This window comes from Sorex fumeus, unplaced genomic scaffold (assembly GCF_029834395.1).
Source record: "Sorex fumeus unplaced genomic scaffold, SorFum_2.1 ptg000098l, whole genome shotgun sequence".
NCBI lineage: Eukaryota > Metazoa > Chordata > Mammalia > Eulipotyphla > Soricidae > Sorex > Sorex fumeus.
The window spans coordinates 70,603,626-70,626,851 of record NW_026606155.1 but is presented as its reverse complement, the minus strand read 5'-3'; the positions used below and the strand labels follow the sequence as shown (position 1 = coordinate 70,626,851).

General features: G+C 39.0%; 1 protein-coding gene across 1 annotated transcript in view; it reads right to left on the bottom strand.

The window, feature by feature from the left end:
* STXBP6 (syntaxin binding protein 6) overlaps positions 1–23,226 on the bottom strand; it is a 272,187-nt gene that overhangs the window by 32,545 nt on the left and 216,416 nt on the right. The window contains exons 3-4 of the mRNA XM_056133326.1: positions 14,848–14,978; positions 13,503–13,668 (exon numbers count right to left, since the gene is read on the bottom strand). Of these exons, the coding sequence (XP_055989301.1) occupies positions 13,503–13,668; positions 14,848–14,978 (297 nt within the window). The remainder of the gene's footprint in view (positions 1–13,502; positions 13,669–14,847; positions 14,979–23,226) is intronic.

The window sequence follows — 23,226 nt, the reverse complement described above, 5'->3', positions numbered from 1 at the left end:
TTTTATAGCTTTTAGAGTAGTTCAGAACAATGCTCTGGTAGGCAGGGTAATAGTTTCTCAAAGATCCTCACATTCTAATTCCCGAAAGATGCAGCCTGTTATCTTTCATGGTATAGGGGATCAGGGATCAGCCGTGTGATGAAATTTCTCCCATGTTCAAATGAAATGATTTTTTTAAATTATTGGGTGGATGCTATGTAGTCACAGATCCTTATAAGGCTTGATGTAGGAGTAAAAGACTAAGAGTAAGAAAGAAAGCAAAAAGTATACACACACACACACACACACACACACACACAGAGAGAGAGAGAGAGAGAGAGAGAGAGAGAGAGAGAGAGATCATACAATCAGGTTTCGGTCATACAATGTTCCAACACCCATACCTCCACCAGTGTACATTTCCCACCATCAATGTCCTCAGTGTCCCTCCTGCCATACCCCCTTGCCTCTATGCCAGGAATTCCTCTATTCCCCCCTCCCTTCCTCTTTCCCTCTCTCTCTCTGCCTCTCTATCTCTGTCTCTGTGTCTCTGTCTCTGTCTGTCTGTCTCTCTCCCTCTCTTTCTCCCCTTTTTCGCATTATGGTTTACAATACAGATACCAAGAGACCATCATGTTTGGTCCTTTACTCACTTTCAGCACGTAGCTCCCATCCCCATTCAGAGAGATGACTTCCAACCATCATTGCTGTAGTGGTCCCTTCTCTATCTTAAAATCCCTCTCCGCCAGCACTTGAGGCAGGCTTCCAACAATAGACCAATCATCCTGCCCCTTGTTTCTACTGTCCTTGTGTATTAGTCTCATACCATATTTTTCTCCTTTTATATCGCACAAATGAGTGCAGTCATTCTATATCTTCCTCTCTCCTTGTGACTCATGTCATGCAGCATGATACTCTCCATGTCCATTCATTTATAAGCGAATTTCATGACTTCATTTTTCTGAACAGCTGCATTGTATTTCATTGCATAGATGTAGCATAATTTCTTTAACCAGTCATCTGTACTTGGGCACTCGGATTGTTTCCAGATTCTGGCTATTATGAACAGTGCTGCAATGAACATAAAAATGCAGATGGTATTTCTGCTGTGGGTTTTTTTTTGTGTGTGCCCCAGTGTTTATTCCCAGAAGTGGTATTACTGAGTCATAAGGAAGCTCAATTTCTAGTTTTTTGAGGAATGCCTATATTGTTTTCCAAAAAGGCTAATCAGCATTCCCACCAACAATGAATGAGAGTCCCTTTCTCCACTGGTAGTTCTTGTTCTTTTGGATGTTTGTCAGTCTCTGTGGTGTGAGATGATATCTCATTGTTGTTTTAATTTACATCTCCCCGATGATGTAGTTTTTTTATCATTATCATTTTTTATGTCCTTTGGCCATTGCATTTCTTCTTTGAGGAAGTTTCTGTTCATTTCTTTTCCCCATTTTTTTTGGATGGGGTTTGATGTTTATTCTTGTAAAGTTCTACCAGTTAATTTCCAAGATAATGAGGGTATATCTTGGATATACATCTTGGATATTAACCCCTTATTGATGGGTATTTGTTAAATAATTTTTCCCATTCCATGTGTTGTCTCTGTATCCAGATCACCATTTCTTTTGAGGTGCAGAAGCTTCTTAGTTTAATGTAGTCTCATTTGTTTACTTTTGATTCCACTTGCTTGGTTAGTGGTGTTTCATCCTTGAAAATTCCTTTAGCTTCAGTGGCATGGAGGGTTATGACTATGTTTTCTTCCATGTTACCTTATGGATTCAGGTCTGATATTGAGGTCTTTAATCTATTTTGATCTGACTTTTGTGCCTGATTTTCTTAAAGCATAAAAGTCATGTTTCTTAGACATCTAAAGTGAAAAAATACTGGGGCTGGGAAGACAATGCAGAGGATAGAAGCTCTTTCCCTGTAAATAGTTGACCTGGGTTTGATCCCTGGCATCCCATATGGTCCCCCAAGCCCTCCAAGAATGATTCGTGAGTGTAGAGCAAGGAGTAACTCTTGGGCTCTGCTAGGTGCAGCCCCCAAACAAAGCAGAAGTGAAAAAAATGCTGTATTTCTTACTAATGTCTTTTTGACTTGGACTAATTCAAACAAAAGAAAAACGAGTAGTTGCTTTTTATTAATTGTGTCCATTGAGTTTAAAGATGTGTGCATGCATACACACATATACCTATTTGTCGCTGGCAACTTAACCATTCATAATTTGGACAGTGAGTCCCTAATACAAAGAAAATTCATTCTTCTTCCTAAAACATATTATTCAATGCAATGTAATAGGTACACTTAATTTCTTCCTTTCCCACCACTCACGTATTTCAGAAGAAATGTGCCTTACTTACTTGCTTACTGTGCCCTCCCTTGGTTAGAACATATTGGAATAGATATTTCCCACCCCCCCCCAACCCCTCCTTGATGGATCAAGAAACTTTTAAATGCTACATTCATATACTACAATCCAACTGGAACTACAGCCACAACAAATATAGTCAGAATCCCTTTCCATGCTTGTATACTTGACAATGACAGAAGGTCACTGAGGGGTAGCACAAAGGTGATAGATGAGCTAGGGGAGAGTTTGCGTAGGGATCCTTGATGGATCAGTTATTTCTATTACTATGAAAACCATTTGACAGGAAGGATCCTGAAGGTTTTATTTTTTTGTTTTTATTTTGGGAGTCACACCCAGCTGTGCTCATTCTAAGGTACGTTTATTGCAAAAAAGAAGGAAGTAGGATATTTTGTCTCAGAACTGTAAAGTCTCCAACATTAGATTTACATAAGTTTCTGCATTTCAAATAACTACCTGATAAATCTGTGAGTTACTCTTAATGATCATAAACAAGGCAAAAAAATTTAAACCGGATATAATGTGGAAAGAAAAGAAAGTCATGTTGCCTACCCCTTCATTAAAGGTTTCAGAAACCTCATATTTCTGTGGAGTTTCTTGCATACTCTGCCCATATATGTTACTTCTGTTTCTGGTAAGAAACTCCTTTGACTTCAACCTGAATATTATATTTTTATCCTCAAAAGTAGGAATGAAGATAATAAATCACAAATTATCAATTTTAGAACTAGTGACTGCTCCTGAGAATGTACAGCATCTCCTCAGAAAAATCCAAGGCATTTTCAAATTCCATTTCTATGTCACTGTAGACAACTTTCAAACATTCCCTGATGTAGTTCTCATTTGTTCATGTGAATTAAGAAAACTGAGTACAATGTAATTTTTCTTAATGATATATGTTTCCAATTTAAGGATAGTTGCTGTCAGTCTATGCCCATTTTTATCTTCTGATAAAGTACACTTTTTAAAATGAAATTATGGTAGTGCTGAATGATAAATTTAAAAAACTGTTTTTAAGTAGAAAATTGGTTGGCAAACTTGTCTCCGAAATTCTTTTTAAAATAGTTATATGTTGGCCCAAGAGATAGTTCTATGGGCTGAGTGCATGCCTTGCAGATGTCTGATTTAATCCCTGGCACTGCATATAGTCCCGTGAGTACCATCAGGAGTGACTCCTGCACACAGAGCTGGTAGTAACTCAGGATCCAGAAAAGTGAGCCTCCTCCAAAGGATAAATTTTTGTCTATAAATCTAAAAGTAAGGGCATCTGGGCATCTAAAGGCATGTATTTGCCTGTTAAGAAAGGGTACTTCAGGTCTAAGATATTAAACAGTTTTACCCTTACTACAAAAATCTCCACTTTTTTGGCTGTGGAAAGAATTGGATTTAGAGAATTATAGCCTTAAGATATGTTGTATTCAAAGAGAAGACTTCTATTCGTATATAAAGTTCAGAAAACATGTTCAGGGTTTTTTTTGTTTCCTTTGGGAAGACCTGAATAATGTACTCTGGTCTCCGACACAGTGTCACTTGATATATTTTAAACATTGTTGTTTTGGTAAGTCAGCAGTAACATATGCACTCTATAAATGTCAAACATAAAAGGCAACACATTCAGCATTCTATAAACCATGGCAAACAACTCAGCATTCCAGACATTTGAAATATCCATATTATAGTTTAGCTCATTTCTACTCCCAACAAAGAAATTATTATGTTTTTTGCAATTCTTAAGGCCAATATGGATTAGGGAAGCTTAAGAACATTTTCTTGCTTCTTTAACAACAAAGAGCTTTTGGAAGAAATCATGTAATAGTATGAATATACATGTAGTAATTTCCAAGTTTTAAAAATAGAATATTCAAGCATATTCTGCATTTTACAAAAATTAGATTGATTTTTTTCACATTAATCACCACATTATTCATTCAAAATTTAGATTACTATTTATAATACAGAAAAACACAGAGAGGCAAAGTGTAAGCTAAAGAACTTAAAGACAGTTACAAAGGGGACAGGAGATAGTTCAATGGGCTGAGCATGTACTTTGCATTCAGGAGGCTGAGGTTCAAGCCTGGGCAATGCATATGGGACCCTCAGCACCACCAGAAGTGACCCCATGCTTAGAGCTTGGAGTAGTCCCTGAGCTTCTTGGAGTGGGCCCCAGAAAAACAAAACAAAACAACCCCAAAATAAAGTTACAGACATTCACGAGTGAAGCCATCAAAGGTAGGGCCGAGGGAATCTCTTTTGTGTTCTTGTGATTATATTGACTCATGAATGACATCTTTTGGTTGACTCTGGATGTAAGAATACAATTGCAGATTATTTAGTCAAGATATAGACAAAATAATTCATATAAACATGTCAAGCCAATAACTATATCTTGCAAGTACCCTTAGGGAGCCTCAGTTTGGATCATGGTTTGATGGAGTGATACGATTCAAAAGTGTTTCATGCAAAAAGTTGCTCCTGGCTTAGGATGACTAACCAGACCACCAGCTGTTTCACTGCATGCATTTCAGTGGAGCTTCCAGCCCATGAGCAAAGAAAAAGAGAAAAGTGCATCTGCGACCCAATTTTTCTTCAGTTACTAGTCATTTGTATCATGCACAGAACTGGCTGAAACCTATGGAAGTAGTTCCTTGGTTACTGCAATTTTCTCACTTAAAATAAAGGCTTCTATTTTTGATTCACCTCGATGAACAAGATAAGGCTGAATGACTGACTCAGAAAACATGAGAAAGTGCATAAAATATCCAACATAATGACTCATAATATCATCCTAAATTTAAACAATACATACCCAACGTTTCAGATCCAGAAACATCTCCCAGATCTGCTAGAATGTCCTGTTCTTAATAGGAATTGGCTAATGTCAGACTGCTATTTCATACAGCACTGGAAACTTCAAACTTGAGTTTGATGCAGTAATTGCACTGCACCTTAACACCCAAATAACAACAAGTTTCCCAAACTGGTCTTTCCCCCTTGTATTTTGTAAGTATTCATACTGTTGTTTTATTGATCCATTGAGGGAGGGGGGTTATGCTATTCATTTCTTACTTTCTCCAAACTATTTTCTATAAGGAAATTTTTAATAAAATATGCTGCATAGAAAAAAGATGTGACTGGCTTCAATAAAGAGGATGGAGTGATGGAAATATGAATGATAATTATATTAATCAGGTATCCATACAGACTTAACATTCATTCATAGAAAACTTTCCAGAAATTTTCACATTTGATCTTCAGAAATATATTATTTAAATAGGTTCTAACTCTTCTACTCAGCTGAGTCTACAAAAGGAAAAAAAGGCTCAGGCTTATTAAGGGAACTGGCAGTTACTGCTTGCTGAATGGCTGAGGAATGACAGGCTTTGACTGAAGCACTAGCTTTATCCTTATTAGCTGTGGGATCTTGGGCAAGTTCCTCATAAATCACTTTCCTCATTGGTACTACTATGGAGGACAATTTCAGGTTGTTATTTCTTCAAGGGGAGCAAAAGTAATCACTGGAAGATCTATGACATGGAGTGCTCTAGATTTATAGAATTATAAGAATTGTGTTACTGTTCTTTTATAAGAGTGATTCAGTCAGCAAAGCATCCAAGCTTCCCGCTTTACTCTCAGGCCAGCTCCAGGAAGCAATGAGTCCTTGATTTTAAGACAACTAACTCTGCGTGTGGATTATAATTTCTAATATAGGGTGGGTGGATTCATCCCCAAGTATTTTCAAGTTTGAGTAGTAGAGGCAAAATTATACATGAATTTAATTTATTCATGAGAAAGAGCAGTTTATTGTAATGTAGCCTGGTTAAAGCAAGTAGAAGAGTGTAAGGTTCACACCCTAGAAGCTATTTTTTAAAAAAATTTACTGCATAGCACTGTATAGCAATGTCCTCCGGTTGTCCATCAATTTGCTCGAGCAGGCCGAGTAACGTCTCCATCAAGAGACTTGTTGTTATTGTGTTTTGCATATCAAATACCTCACAGGGAGCTTGCCAGGCTTTGCCATGCTGGCGAGATACTCTCGGTAGCTTGCCGGGCTCTCCAAGAGGGGCAGACAGAAAACATTAAAAGAGGAGAAAAAAATTATAACATTTATGTTAGATCTTAGAGAGTCTCTTAAAACACTGTGTTAAAACACTGGGATTCAGCAATTTCACTCCTGGGAATATACCCCGGAGAGGCAAAAAAGTATAGTTGAAGCAACATCTGCAGTTGTTTGTTCATTGCATCACTGTTTACAATAGCCATAATCTGGAAAAAACCTGAGTGCCCGAGAACAGATGACTGGTTAAAGAAGCTTTGGCACATCTACACAATGGAATACTATATAGCTGTCAGAAAGGATGAAGTCATGAAATTTACATACAAGTGGTACTACATGGAAAGTATCATGCTAAGCGAAATGAGTCAGAAAGAGAGGGATAGACATAGAAAGATTGCATTCATCTGGGGAACATAAAGTAACAAAATAGTAGACTAACACCCAAGAATAGCCGATATCAGTACCAGGAGGATTACTCCATGGCTTTGAGGACAGCCGCACATGATAGTTTTCGGGAAAAGGCAGCTCAGATAGAGAAGGGAGGACCAAATAAAGGGTATTGGGAGGTTCCTCTCAGGATGGGAACAGCGTGATGAGAGTAGACTATAGTTCGAACAAGATTGCCACTCAATGTCTCTTTTGCAAACCATAGCACTCAAAAGGAGAGAGATAACAAAAGGGAATGCCCTGCCACAGAGGTAGGGTGGGATGGGGGGAAGGTGGGTGGGAGGGATACTGGGATTGGTGGTGGTGGAGAATGAGCACTGATGGAGGGATGGCTATTCAATCATAGTATAACTGAAACCCAAGCACAAAAATTTGTAAGTCTACAACTGTACTTTATGGTGTTTCACTAATAAAAATTTAAGGAAAAAAAAAACCACACTGGGATTATTAATGCTTTTCTTAAGAACCCTGTGAAAAAGTGCATGTGTGCTATTGTATACCTTATTGTCTCATTTTACTCATGCCTATTTCCAGGGCACTCACACGGTGAAATATTCCTGCACCCCACCTTGGGATGACTCTGCTTTGGTTTTTGTTTTGTTTTGTTTTTGTTGTTTTAATTTTTTAAGATGAGGGCAGACAGATAATACCAAGATTAAGATGTTTGCCTACTGTGAGGCTTTGGCTATGTCCCTAGTTCAAATCCTGGTACTTCCTATGGTCATTGAGCACCGCCAGGTTTGACCTCTGAGCACAATTTGAAGATGGTAGTTTTGATGTATAATCATTAAATCACACAACTTCTTTACAATAATCTTAAACATTGCCTGTAACTTGTGTGCCATTTTAAATTTTACATATCTCAGCTTAGAGTGAATTTTAATACAAAATAAGCAATGTATTCATATGGGAGACAAAGCACTGTGGCACTCTCCTCCCGTTGTTCATTGATTTGCTCAAGCGGGACCAGTTGTTACTGTGTTTGTCATATTGAACACACCATGGGTAGCTTGCCAGTCTCTCTGAGAGGGGCGGAGGAATCGAACCCAGCTCAGCTGGGCTGGCTGCGTGCAAGGCAAACGCCCTACCGCTGTGCTATGGCTCCAGCCCCAACCTGCCAATCACCTTTATCTCCTAATCAGACTCTGTAAACTTGTAAATATTGCCTTTACATAATTAATTTACATAGTCCTTTGCATAGTTAATTCAGAGCAATGTCCTTTTTGTGTGGACACAGGAAGACAGTTAATGCTATGCTTTTGTGACTTGGGAGTTAATTGACTTCAAATGATATTCACTCCTGGGCATCTGTTCTCTGGACTTAAGCCTCAGTTGCCTTTACTTCTTAGCACCCAAAAGCAGGATCCCAACGAGGGATTGGATGGACCCAGGGCAAGCTGTGAGCTACCCTGGCATCAAAATAGGCCAGGTCAAAGTGCCATAATACTTAACTATAGGTTAAGAGCATGGTCATGGATAAATTCAGTCATGATCCAAAAAGTAACAGCTGGGGCTGGAGAGATAGCACAGCAGGTAGGGCGTTTGCCTTGCACGTGGCCGACCCGGGTTTGATTCCCAGCATCCCATATGGTCCCCTGAGCACCCCCAGGAGTAACTCCTGAGTGCAGAGCCAGGAGTAACCCCAGTGAATTGCCAGTGTGACCCCCAAAAAAACCCAAAAAAGCCCCAAAAAGTAACAGCTGGATTAGGACCCTGCTAGGGTTAGGAAAGACCAATCTGGCCTGAGCACTGTAGTCTGAGATCTTCAGCAAGATATCCCTAGGAGAGATATCTTTAACTGCCCCTCCTCTTCCTCATCCACCACCCCCTCCTCCGCCAAAGGGAAATTGGAAAATAGGAGGCAAACAATCACTATAAAGGGATGCACAAAGAAAATCACTATAGGGAGCAGGGGAGCATTGTGGATCTGTCCACATTCAGTAGGAAGGAAGACGAAGTTCCCTTGGGTTCCTGACTTAATATGATCAACTGCATCAGACATGTTTGAAGTACAAAGGTATTATCACCCATATCCTCATCTCCACTGACAATAAGAGAAAAAAAGAGAATGTGACCTAGAACCTCAGTTCTCACAGGGCCGTCATCATTTTTGATGTCCTTACATTTCAGCAGCCAGACTGGCTCCACATCTCCATCTTCAAATAGGGTTTCTATTTAGCAGTGCAGACTCAGTCAGTTTCCCAAAAACGGCAAAAAGGAAACCCCAGGGGACACTGGAACAATCAAGGGGTAGGGGAGGGAGAATGATAGTGGTCTCGGGCTTTATATTCCACTGCATAACCAAGACAAATTTTATGACAAATTTTTGGCCATAATGTGGGGGTATGACCATTGTGTAGAGTTTTTAAAAGCTTTGTATTTTTATATCACTTAATCACTTATTTTTATATATTTTACATATTTTATTTGTGCTAGGGGCTGGAGTGATAGCACTGTGGGTAGGGCGTTTTCTTGCACACGGCCAACCCGGGTTTGATTCTTCTGCCCCTCTTGGAGAGCCCGGCAAGCTACTGAGAGTATCCCGCCGCATAGCAAAGCCTGGCAAGCTCCATGTGACAAATTCGATATGCCAAAAACAGTAACAAGAAGTCTCACAATGGAGATGGTACTGGTGCCCGCTCGAGCAAATCAACGAACAACAGGAGGACAGTGCTACAGTGCTACAGTAACTATTTGTGCTAGTATTACTGAAACAAAATAAAACAGAGTGCAAGAGTTAAATGGTGGTGATGATTATTTAGTGAAACATAGTAATTTTCTTTTCCCTGAAAAGGGAGTAATAAGCCCAAATTAAGTCTGGGAACTTCTGCACTGAAAGAATAACTGAATTTCTGAAAGGTGAGTTAATGAAGTAAGAGAGGTTAGGAATGAATAAGACTTGGGAATATTGGCCTAGTTTATGGGCACTCCAACCACACAGGGCAAAAAAGACAGCTGTAAAGATGTTGACAGAGGCTTAAAATGTACAGCCCCTTCTCTTGCCTTTCCTTTTTAATAACAAGAAATGTGGTTCTTGCACAATGCTAATGGTGTTCCTTGCTGTATGCCCCTTATTAGCCTTGAGGAATATACTTTTAGAGCAGAGTGGATCTGTATTTGAATCTTACCTCTACCACTTACTTCTTTACCTTGCCAAGAAATTTTATAATCTCTCTGGTCCCATACTCTTCCCTTTAAAATGGAGGCAATAAATTGCGTTTCCAAAGGCTACTGTGAAAACTAAATGAGACAGCATATGCAAAGAACCTGATGTAGGGCAGCATTCCAACACTAATATTAGGTTTTACTAATCACAGAAGTTATCACAGTACAGGAAACAAGTATATCTAGGTAAGCCTAGATATGCTCTAAACAAATATATCTGGACTCTCCTTAGAATGTGTGTGACCTAAACTAGAAGAAACAAAAGAGTACTATGAAATTGGAATAGGTCTCATCTGCTAAAGATGAAGTAGGTATCTCCAAATCTAAGGGGATCAGAATATAGTGAGCCAAGAACTGAATGATTTTGATCGCCAAATTATAATAACTGGCAGATAGAAAGCCTAATCAGTATGTTAATTAATTGGGACTGGTTGGTATAATTATTATCAAGACTAAGCAACTGTTTAAGTAAGACAATATACTTTTACTAAGGACATATTTGCTGCCAACAAATTACAATGTGCTCAAGTCCAACCTTATTTTTTTTGTCTTCTCTAGGAATCCAGGAACAGTGTATATTTAATTGTACCACACCTTTTATCTGTTCTCAAATTAAGAAGGAACTAAACAGCACAAGGAACATATAGTTTAGGAATTATAGATGCTCCAAGGAATAAAACCGAGATAATTTGGGGTTTGTACGGCAATGGAAGCCATAGGAAGGACTGAGCTCATGACTGACAGAAGTAGTTCTGTGGGATCTGGTGAGGTCTGAGAATATGCAAGAAAATAAAGAAAGAGCATAGTAGAAAGGCAATTAGGTGAATAAAGGGCCCAAGTACAAAATAATTCTTCATATTCAGGATATAGCACAATGACTGGCATAGAGAAGATATCTAGTACTTATTTGTTATCTAATTTGAAGATGAAACAAAAACTATGAATGAGTGAATGAAAAGACCTGCTCTGAAAGAAGAAATGATAAGCTGAGAGGCAATAGAGAAGGGGTCTGGTCTAATACATGAATGTTAACTGATGTGCATATTACTTGTACTGTAACTGCAATCTCAAAAGTCATTTGACATGAGGGGTTGAAGAAGAAAACAGTAACCACAGCTCTCCCCATTTCCATGCCAAGAAGCAAGAATGAGTCAGTAGTTCTCCCGCTTCCACCTACCATGGCATGGATTGTTTCTGACCACTTTTCTCTTGGAATGAGCATGAATAAGCGAAACACTTGAGAGGGGTCCATCTCTGAGGGGAACAGAAACCTCAAATCCATAATTTTCAAGCCCCATTATTTTAAGAGAGTAGTCAGTGATTAAGTATTAACCATGCAAGCTACAGGTCCAATGGAAAAAATGTTTCATAGCGAAAACTCAAGATCAAGAAATAAATTAGATTCTAGACTAGCAGAGAAAATCCTACCAAATAAAGAATAGGGAAAATTGGATTTCCTGGTCAATTTTACATTCACTGAAACAGAGGCACCTGTGGTTGGATGCCTGGTGTGATCTGAGCTTCTTCCAAATCTGTTAAAGTGGGACTTTCAAAGAAAGGTACATTGGAAGAGCAGTGGGGATACAGACAGAATAGAACTCTGTGTTTCATTATATTTTTTAAACAGCAGCGTCTATATTCCCTTCTCTCTCATCATTTGTGTCCCATATCTTTTACTTTGGTATCATAGGATCTGGCTTCTTAGAAAAAATATGCATGAATCACCACCAATTATATTTTCTAGGATTAAACAGAGAAGTCACTAAGCTCAGCATTATAGCTCAAGAGGTCTAACAGCCTAAGTTTGATATCTAGCACCAGTTAGTCCTGAGAACAATCAGGTGAGACCTTTGCCCCCCAATGACAGCAACAATAACAAGAAAATAAATTATGTTAAAAGATTGTACTGATACTAAGAAAGACCTTTCATGGTTCTTATGATGCAAGCAACGTCTAATTTTTTAAATTTTTTTTTCTTGTTGGGTCACATCCAGTGATGCACAGGGGTTACTCCTGGCTCTGCACTCAGGAATTACCCCTGGTGGTATTCAGGGAACCATATGGGATGTTGGGAATCAAACCCAGATCAGCTGCGTGCAAGGCAAATGCCCTACCTGCCATTCTATTGCTCCAGCCCCAAGCAAGGTCCAATTTAAGGGGAATGTCAGCACAGTAGATAATGAAGAGGCATCCCACAGTATCTTCTCCATGTAATTTCCAGCCAACCAATGCAAAATGTAAGTGTGCCTCAGCTGCTGAGACAGATTAGTGGATTCTGCCCCATGTGTCAAGAAAATAGATACTGTCCAAAGAGAAGATGTAATAGCTTGAATGTGATCTTCCTTTGACATTTGACCAAGACAAAATTAGTGCATTAAAAAAGAGAAAAATTTTGATCAAGACAAAATTGATGAATTAAAGAAGAGAAAAATTTTGAAGTTAAGAGAACAAGTCAGGGGAGAAAGAACAATGATATAAACACTTCCACTTAATTTACAGAGCAGCTAACATTTTGCTGCTGTTGCTGTTGTTTGTTTGTTGAGTCTCTTAAGCAGTGATCAGGAGGCACAGGACCCTTTCTTTGTGATTCTTGGCCCACCAAACAGATGGTTTAGTGCTAGCCAAGGATGACGTGCTTCTCTCAGATTACCTGAGCTAACATGGAAGTGCTTGGGGTTCTTAGGGCAATGTTTGAAGGGATAAGGTGCTGGGTGGGGGGGAGGTATAACCAGGATCAGTCACATGCAAGGCATGTACCATAATACCTGCATTATCTCTTTGACTCACTTTTATTTTTCAGTACAGTTTCAATTACAATCAAAAAAATTCAAGCTCAAGAAATGTGCTAAAACCTCCTAAATTTTTCTTGTAAAGTTACCAATCTGGTAGTTTCACCATTAAGCTAGATTATAGCATTCATCCTAACTAAATACTGTTCAATAAATAAATGTGAGATTAGTTACATTATTTGAAAGAAAGGGACTACATCTCTAAGGATTTTTATGTAGTATTTTTAAAATATCTTGAATGATAATAGAGAAAAGTAACCCAAAATACAGTGTTTTCCGATAAAATTATAGAAATGGTAATAAAGAAAGCCAACCGAAAGATATAGTTTGTTCTCCAAGTACAAATAATCTCAGCAATGCAATTAATTCTTCTGAAAAACAAGTTTTGGATAAGACACATACTATTCATCATGTTTCTTTCATCTTTAATTATGCTTCTGACTTTCTTTCAAAAATTTTTTTTGAAATAAAAAAATTCTTTGTTTTTTTGGTCACATTCAGTGATGTGCAGGGGTTATTCCTGGCGCTGAACTCAAGAATCACTTCTGGTAGTGCTTGGGGGACCATCTAGGAAGCCAGGAATCAAACTCCAGGGCTGGCTGCCCTGCCCACTGTACTATTTCTCTGGTCTCTGAAAACCTGACTTTCTATGTAAAAGTGAGCCTAAGGAAGCATGAGAACTAAAGTCACTCAGTTGCCCACTTACCTCCCATGATTTTGGATTGGCAGTTAATAAACTCTGGCTTCCTGTCTGTGAGGTACCTCTGGCAGGTATGGTGGAGGATCTGGAAGAAGGTGCATTTTTCTGAGGCTGTGCTGGCTACCCATTGGTCAAAAGCATTTTCAAACAACAAATCAAACTCTGCAGAATCCTGAAAAAGACAGAGAAATAATTATTGATCTCAAATCTATAAAACCCATGGATGCTAGCTTAACCTCTCAAAAGATATCCAGGCTAAAACACCTTTCAAAGGCTTTAGTTCTAATCATAAGGCTCATCTTTATTAGTGCCAAGGAACATGGAGAATATATCTTTCTCTGTTTATCAGGAAACCACAAATCTCACATTATTTATCGATGTATCTAGAAGCTAATATCACAGAAGACCCTATAGCCTCACTACACATTCACTTACATCAGAATTCAGATGACATCTGCTTTTCCAGTGGCTACTTGAGAATAGATTCTTTCAGGTTCCTGGTACTGAACCATATTAACATTGCCTGAAGTAACCCTCAGTAGAAAAAGAGACCCCTTCTTTGTTATCAGTTCAAAGTTACATTTTACTTTCCCTCATTATGGGTGTTTTATATGATAAATTTGTGTGTGTGAGCAAAAGGCACTATACTTACAATAGATAATACTACCATAAAACTTTCCTTTATTAAATCAAACTTTTTAAAGTGCCATTTATTGATGTGACTTCTATTAAAGAGCTTCATTATGGGGGCATAAGGAGATATATGAAATTTCAGGGATAATGATGTTGCACAGTAATAAGCATGACCATGATCCTTTGATCTCTGCTCTTTGCATTTTGCTCGTAAGTACTATGACTAGAGTGAGTACTTCTTTATTATGCCTTCTTTTTTGGTTTCCCATCAAGCATAAGGAAAAGGTGGATAATTCCCCATAAGAATGTCAAGGGCTGGAGTGATAGCATAGCGGGTAGGGCATTTGCCTTGTACGTGGCCGACCTGGGTTCAATTCCTCTGTCCCTCTTGGAGAGCCCAGCAAGCTACCGAGAGTATCCGCCCACATGGCAGAGCCTGTTCAGCTCCTTGTGGCATATTCGATATGTAAAAAACAGTAACAACAAGTCTCACAATGGAGATGTTACTGGTGCCCGCTCGAGCAAATTGATGAACAATGGGAGAACAATGCTACAGTGCTAAGAATGTCACATCAACTAGAAAGTCTTCAGTACAAAGGAAATAGAGAAATAGCCTTGCTGAAAATGATGGAGACCATCTCCTCAGCACCCTCAGCCAATGTGTGAGCGGCATCATGGATAAAGCCTGGCTGCTCATCCCCAGTGATGTCCTACTTACCCGGTTTGGATCAATGCCATTGACCTGGCGAAGCTGCTCCAACATCCACTGTGATCTCCGCACAAATGATGTGGAGCCTTCAAACTGCTTGACCTTCGTGATGGACGCCTGTGTGGGCTTCTTGTTTGTCACTGTTTAAAAAGAAAAAAAAAAGACAGCTCATATCAGGGGTGCGCAGGCTAGTTGGTCTCTTCCTTCAGTGATGCAGAAAACTGATGCCTACCTGTGTCCATGCAACCAGAAAGTCAGGGAGGGGGCTGGAGAGAAAGGACAACAGGTAGGCTGCTTGCTTTCCAAGAGGCTGACCCATGTTCAATTCCCAACATCCCATATGGCCTTCTGAAGCTCCGCCAGAAGTAATTCCTGTGTGTAGAGTCAGGAGTCACCCCTGGAGCATCTCAGAATGTGGCCCCCAAACAAAACAAAACAAACAAAAATAGCCAGGAAGAGGTGAATAAAAGAATGAATATCTGAGCCTTTGGGGAGGGCCAATTCCAAAGAGAAAGACTTTCTCATCCTCACTTCAGGCAGTTACGTTATAATTAAAATTCCTTTTATGTCTTATCTAGTCAAAAGAAACATAACCTAATAGAATAAGATCAAGTCTCACTAATGGAGGCGGGCAAGCAGGCAGTTACTGTCTGCCTGGGAGTGTGCAGGGCTGACAGGCATCAGATAAGGGTCATTGGGAAAGGTTAAATTTTAAAGAAAGTGGAGGTTACTGACTCCCTCGAAAACCCCAACTCAAATGTAGAATCCAGTGTAAAAATTTCAGGCGTTTTTGAGGATGAGGAATGTATAACAAAAAACATAAACAATCCCTGTGCCCCCGCATTTTGGTTTAAAATACCATCCAATGAATTATGTCCCTGCAGAAATCATTATTCATATTATTTTAAGCTAAATAAAAATTTAAAATACCATCCAGTTTGAATCTAGTTTGCATCTGATTAATACTATGTTCTATATTTGGAGTTCTGGGTCCCCTCCCTCTGTAGGAATTCCTGAGGTCTCTGAGCCCCCCCCATCCCCCCACCCCCAGGATAAGGAAAATTCCTCCTCCAGCCCATGAAACTCTTCCTGAAGCCCTTTTCTGCAGGAGATGGCCAGCCCAACTTCCCAGACAGAGCTCACTAGGAGGGGCATAGCTCCATTCCCAGGTCTGTGCAATTCTTGACTTACTTCATGCATGCAGAGGTAAGTGTGCAGTTTATAAATGCCTTCTGAAAGCTTCTCCTGAGTCCCCAATGTTGTATTCATAAAACAAAATAGAAAGGATGGAACTAGAAGAACTAGAAGAAGGGGAAAGTACTGCCTGTAATGAAAGCCAACCTGGCAAGACCGTATTTGTGGCACGTTCTTGGTTTCAAATAACCCTGCAGATATCATATGTTAAGGAGACTGTACAGAATGCTCAACCCATATAAAAAAGAATGGTCAAGGTTCAAGACAGAACACACCTAATCCTAGGCACTTTCCATAGTGAGTGGCAAGAACTCAGCTTTATGAAGATAGATCAGTCTATTTTATTTATTTATTTTTTAATTGAATCACAGTGAGATACAGTTACAAAGCTGTTCATGATTAGGTTTCAGTCATATAATGTTCCAACACCCATTCCTTCACAGGTGTACATTTTCTACCACCAATGTACTCAGTTTTCCTGATGCCCCTCCTTCCCAGACTCTATGGCAGGCATCTCTCCTCTCTCTCTCTCTCTCTCTCTCTCTCTCTCTCTCTCTCTCACACACACACACACACACACACACACACATTTTCTCTCTTATTCTCTCCTTAGCTCTCTTTCCTTTTGGGTATTATGGAGATCTCAGTTTCTGGGTTTCTAAAGCAGAAGGGCAATGGACTGTAGGAACCCACCCATTCCTCTGGTCTGGTGAAAACCCTGGGTTAACAAGACACAACAGTTTCTATAAACTCAATTCAGTCTTCTTTTTCTCCTTATCAGAACTTAGCAAACATTTAAAAAAATATTTTTTCAAATAATGCTTAGGTTTATTACCCATCATTTCTGTTATATTTGGATAAAAGCTTATGCACATTTCATACCAATTACATTTACTTTCATGCTTAAAAAGTCATTATCTCTTTACCACCCACAATCAGAGGGAATTTTATCTTCTATTCACAAAAGACCTGCAGCTTCATGTACGAGTCTATTAAGTACCATTAGGAAGAAGCATTCCACTAACTAAATCCAGGCAGTATTTCCAATCTTTTCAGGGCTCTGTTCATTTAATTTCATTCATTCATTTATTTATCTCCTGGAACACAAAAGGGAGATCCAACATATTTCTCGGATAGTCAGGCACTGCTCTTATGTTTTCATATTAAAGGAAACAACACACCTGGAAAACCTGCAGGTCCTAAAATGTGCTCCAAAGATTAAAGGATGCTTTTCAATAACAGGAAAACATGGGTTCCTGTATTAGACACACCCCCTTAAGCCCACAGAGGATTTCCTCCTTTGTTTATGTAAATTACAGGACATTTAGGCATCCTGGGAAAATGAAGCCTTGCCTTCTAACCAGTTGTTATGAACTCCTAATTTTACTTCTTGTCCATTTGTTTATAAATGGCTTACAGCACTATAAATGCACACACAATGCAGCAGGGCTGTAGTCATTGGCATGTTTAGGATTCAGTTCTATTCAGTTTGCCACTAAAGTGCCAAGGGCAGGAACCCCACCCACAGGGCAAATGCTCCAGGGAATTGCTCCACAGGACCACATTGTAAAGCGATTATTGTTTGTGAAGCCAGTTACAACTCAACCATTGCTGCTTTCCCCTCCTATTAATTTATTCCTTGCCCAGTTCTTGTAATCTGGGTAGCTTTCCTGGGCATGGAGCCCAGTTCAGTTTAATTTTTGTTTATTGCTACTATCTCCAACATTCCAATTTCTATTTTGTAGCAGGTGCCTTAAAATTATATTATTATATACACATTATATAGAGTTAAATTAAGACTTTCTTCTTCTGAAATCAAAACACTTGCACAAACATCCCATTGGCAGACTTGCCCAGTTCCATGCTTGAAGGAACCATGTTTTCATCCCTTCTTTGTTTTGGTCTTTAGAGGCTCAAGGGATGGTTAAAAAAAATAGTCAAAAAGTCAGACACCCAGTGAAAGTAGGAACTTGTCTTCTTCCAAATGAAAGCTAATTGATAGCATAGCCTGGAAACTGCAATAAAATGATTTGACTCAGTAAGCTTGTAATATTTTATTTGCAAGTAGCTCCATATTATAGACTCTGTAGCCTTTATTTTGACTAACTGTAAATCAGATAAGGCATTTCCATCAAGCCGTCAACAGTCATGAGAAAAAGGTAAATAAATATAAAGGTATTTAGAGGGAACAGATGGGCATGATAATCCTGGGTAATACTGCTAACCACCCATAATCAGACTTGTTCTCTGGTTCTCCTTTCTGACTGTAACTTCGGCATCACTGAAGGTGGAGGGTGTTTACCATGAACATACCCAACAGAATCTTCAGGACTGTGACTCTAGCAACCAAATTTAAGTCTCCCTAGTTGATTGCGGCAGGTGAACTGCTGGAAGCACTGAGGTAGTGTATCTGCTCATTTAACAAACACACTTGGAATATCCATTGGCTAGAAGTCACAGAAGCATATTTTTGTTTTGTTTTGTTGCCACAGTCAGAAATGTTCAGGAGTTATTCCTGGTTCTGTATTCAGGAATTGCTCCTTGTGTTGCTTGGGGATCATATGGATGCCAGGGATTCACCTTGGGCTCACTGCATTTGATGCAAGTGCCCGACCCACTGAACTGTTGCTCTGACTCCCATAGAAGCACATTCTGGGGGCTATTTGACGATCAAGAAAGATGTGGCTCTGAAATAAGAAATTGGACAGAGTGGGGGATAAAAGGAATGTGAAACAGTCTAATAGAAGAATAGGGCAAATTACATAAAAATCATCTAAGGGGTAAGAGAGATAGTACAGGGGTTAAGGCACTTGGCTTACATGTGCTCAACCCTGTTCAATCCCTGGCACCACAGGTGTGGCCCTCTAACCACAATGTCAGAACTAGTCCTGGAACACTGCTGAGTTTAGCCTTAAACTCAACCCCCTCACAATAAAGTCATCTGAGCTTCTGCTGATGTCAGGATAGAGAGTACTTGAGGGTCTAAGGAACAACTGAGGACAATCAGAGAGAATTTCTTAAATAGTCACATTCCAGGCAACATGTTGCTAGTCCTCACTTTATTTTCAAACTGGCTTCTCTGATCAGCCTCAGCATGCAAATGGAAATAATATTGATCCACCTGTTTAAAATACCTCAATAGAATCCCAATGCACTCAGAGTAAGATCCAAGTTTCTTACCTGACTCTCAAAGTCCTAGATCAGGGCTTGTTAAACTTTCCCCCTCAAGGCTCCCTATACCCAAGACATTTCTATGTGATTCCGGGTACATAAAATAGATGATACAAATAAAACATTGAATAATCATAAATTTATTTTAAAACAAAAACTTCTAGTCCAACTCATTTATGTAACTTTATTGAGGGTTGTAGTCCACAGTTTCAGAAGTCAGGCTCTAAGAAAACCTGGCCCTTGAGTTTGCTTCCATTTTCATCTGGTTCCCCATCTAACATATGTCTCTCAGGCCTGCCAAATTTTTTTCTCAGGAAACAAATATCTACATTTTCGCCAGTACTACTTCTTTCACAGAGATAACCCTCCCTGGCTTTTAAATAATGGTTGCTTGTTCACTCTTTGGATTTCAGCTCCATAAGTCAACCCGATAGAAAAAAAATTTGGTGTCACATCACCCACACATAAATTTCTCCACTGGTTTTCTGACCTCTGCTTACCATGAAAGAGGTTAATTTTCAAGTCTGGAAAAAATTATCCATGTTTGCTACTCAGATGTGTTATGAAGAACAAAGACCAGAGAGCTATCATCATTCCATCTAGTCATCTTAAAACATGTAAGACACAATTAAATACTTACCCTGCTAACTCCCATGTAGGATTTGTGATGTAGGATTCTATAAAAACAAATTACATTTCCATTGACTCACAATGTTTTTGAATCACAACTTCAATTTTTTGTCTTCCCCTTCACAACAGGTCTGTGATAGAATCAAGGTTATTGCTATTATCCCCTATTATGTTTAAAGACAAGGAAACGGACACAGAAAAAGCTGACTTGTCAATTGAACATTGCTAATAAATGGGAAAACTGTTATTTAGACAATGGACTTAATGTCCACTGCTCTTTCCAACAAAGCTTTTCACTGCAAAGTCAAATGGTACATTTTGGGGGGCTGTGAGATGCTCATTAAATAAAAATGAACTGAATGAATCATTTTTTTCTAATAATGATGCTACTCTTGTGAATTCAAAAATATCCTGAACTGTTATTTCCTTAATATTTCCCTTGAAATAACCTGCTTTTTTATTTAAATATGTTAATAAAAACAAAATATATTAAAGTCATAAATAGATACATAGTTCTGGCTACATTAAATAGAAAATGATGTAAAAATACAATTTAAAACAATCACTACAATTGACTTTAAATTAGAGAGCTGTTTTTGCAGAATATTTAGCATCTGAGATCTAATGTTTTGTAAAATGGTGGTTAGCAAGTGTAAATAGGTGTTAACAACTATCACCCACCATAAATATAATCTAGATACAATCATGCATTTTAACTGGAAATAGGTTTCTAAAACTACTGCATCATTTGCACAGGGATGCATTGATAGGTGAAGTTTTAGGATTTTTCTAAGCCTAATTCCCCCTTTTCACTTCTTTCTACTGAAACCCACTGCTTTCTATTATGGGATCAGAGAAAGAAGCATAGGGCAACCAAATTGAAGCTTTATTGCTACCAGCTCTGAAAAAATATGTTTCCATGGCTACACGCATTCTTTTTGTCTTTATGTAGACTTATAGATACCTCAATAGTGGTTAAATCATAGTGATAGGAACTATTATGTTTGCAACACTACTCAAGTAGTAAAATAATCTCTATGTCATAAAATTAATGGCTTTTGCATCTAATGTCAGTTGGGATGCAGAACCTCCTTTCACTGTTTGTGGGAATGTTGTCTGGTTTAGCCTCTGCGGAAAACAGTTTGGAAATTTCCCAAGAAAGTAAGAATAGAACTTCCATATGACACAGCAATTGTGGCATCTATCCCCAAGGACACAAAAGCATTACTTCAAAAAAATACATGCACTGGACTTGGAGTGAAAGTACAGCAGCTAGGGCACTTGCCTTGCATGCGGCCAAACCAAGTTCCATGTCTGGCATCCTCTATGGTTCCCTGAGCACTGCCAGGAGTGATTCCAGAGTGCAGATCCAGGAATAACCTCTGAGCATCACAGGGTTTGGCCCCCAACAAAAACAACCTATGCACAATTATGTTCACTGAAACACTAAATATAATAATCAGGATATGGAAACAGTCCAAATATCCAATAGCAAATAAATGGATAAAGAAGTTTTAGAATAAATACACAATAGGATATGACACAGTTTTAAGGAAAGATGGTCTAGCAGTTTGTGGCTACTTGGTGCACCTAGAGAGTATCACTGTCACTGTCACTGTCCTCCCGTTGTTCATTGATTTGTCTCGAGAGGGCCCAGTAACATCTCCATTTTGAGACTTGTTGTTACCGTGTTTGGCATATTGAATACATCACGGGGAGCTTGCCAGGCTATGCCGTGCATGAGAGAGTATCACGTTAGTAAAATAAGTGATAGAAAAAGAACAAATATTGGATGATCTCCGTTATCTGAGGCATACAGAGAATTAAAACAATGGGACAAGGTTTTACTGAATGAGGATAAGTCCTGATTGCAAAACTGAGGTGAATTTTCCAAGCAGTGGGGGGAGGTGAAAAGAAGAGGCAGACTAGAGGTCACACAAAGGTAGTGTTGGATGGAATTGGGCACTATGGTGGTGGTGGTGAAGGAACATTAATTTTGTACAAAAAAATCATGAAATTTCAAACCATTGCAATCTCACTATCTAAATTATAATAATAAGGGGGAACATTTCCTTTACAAAACACTCTATAAAATTTTTTAAAAAGAGGGGGGCAGAGCAGAACAAATTTTATCTGTTCAATGTTGAGGGTAAGCAGCAAAAGTTGCCCATTTATACACCTAAGAGACCTTAAAATTTCATCATTATTAGATCCATCCTAGTTTCAAAACTGAGTGAAAATACAAATTTGCCAAATGCCTAACCTAATGAGAAATTAGCAGTCTGGAGCAAGAGAAAAAAAAGGTGATTTTCACATGGAATTTTGTTAGTGCAATCTAGATGTTCCATAGGCACTGCCATAAAGCATGTGGAAAGAAATCTTCTGAAAGGTGATTCAAGAAGTAAAAGCAAAGTACCAGAGATAGTACAGGGATTCAGGTACTTGCCCTGTATGTGGCAACACTGCTTTGATCCCTGACACTGTCTATGGTTCCCTGGTTTCCTGAAGCATTCCCTGGGAGCAATCCCTGAACACAGTGCTGGGCCATCAAGCATGGCCAGATTTGTCCCCAACTTCCCCTCTCAAAAACAGAAGGTAAAAGTAAGATTAATCATGTCTTCAGAGTGCCTATGTGGTAAAGAAACTGACAAATCTGGACAAATCAAAGATTAGAAGTCATTATTTGGAATTGTTTTCCTTAATACTTCTCTGAAACTTGAATGGGTGATAATTCTATGTAGGTTTCATAACACCTATGGAGCAATAAGGACCAGGTCTGAAGCAGCATCAGAAATTTTGCAAAGCTTATAAAGCTTATAAATGAACATATCTATATTGTTACCGTGTGTGTGTGCATGAGAGAGAGAATGAGAGAGAGAGAGAGAGAGAGAGGAGGGAGAAAGAGTCAGAGACAGAGAGACAGAGAGATAGAAAGAGACAGAACCAGAGAAAGAAAGAAATACTGGGGCTGGATTGTAAGGTCTCACACAAGCAAGGTTTGCATTCCATCAGTAAGCCACATGCCCAACCACCTGAATATTTTTAGATTAATGAAAGGCATCACTGTAAGAGTTAACACAGTGTCCTCTGCACAAATTTTATGCTTCTCACATTATTTATTCAAAGTATGCTATCCTTTGCAGGCATAATATAATGTTTAGGTTCCACAGGTTCTAAGAAGACCAGTTCATGAGATGCCCAAGTTTGTCTTTGGGGCCTGTCTTCTCTTCCCCATTTTGGGTGCTTGGGGCTCTCTATGAAACCAAATGGTTCTGAAAGGGTATTCTTGAATCTTCATGCTTTCTGGAGAAAACATTTGATCCAAATGCCACAATAACCAATTGCGGGCGTTTAGTCGTGAGCACTAATCTGGTGAGAAAGTATAAAGAGTGT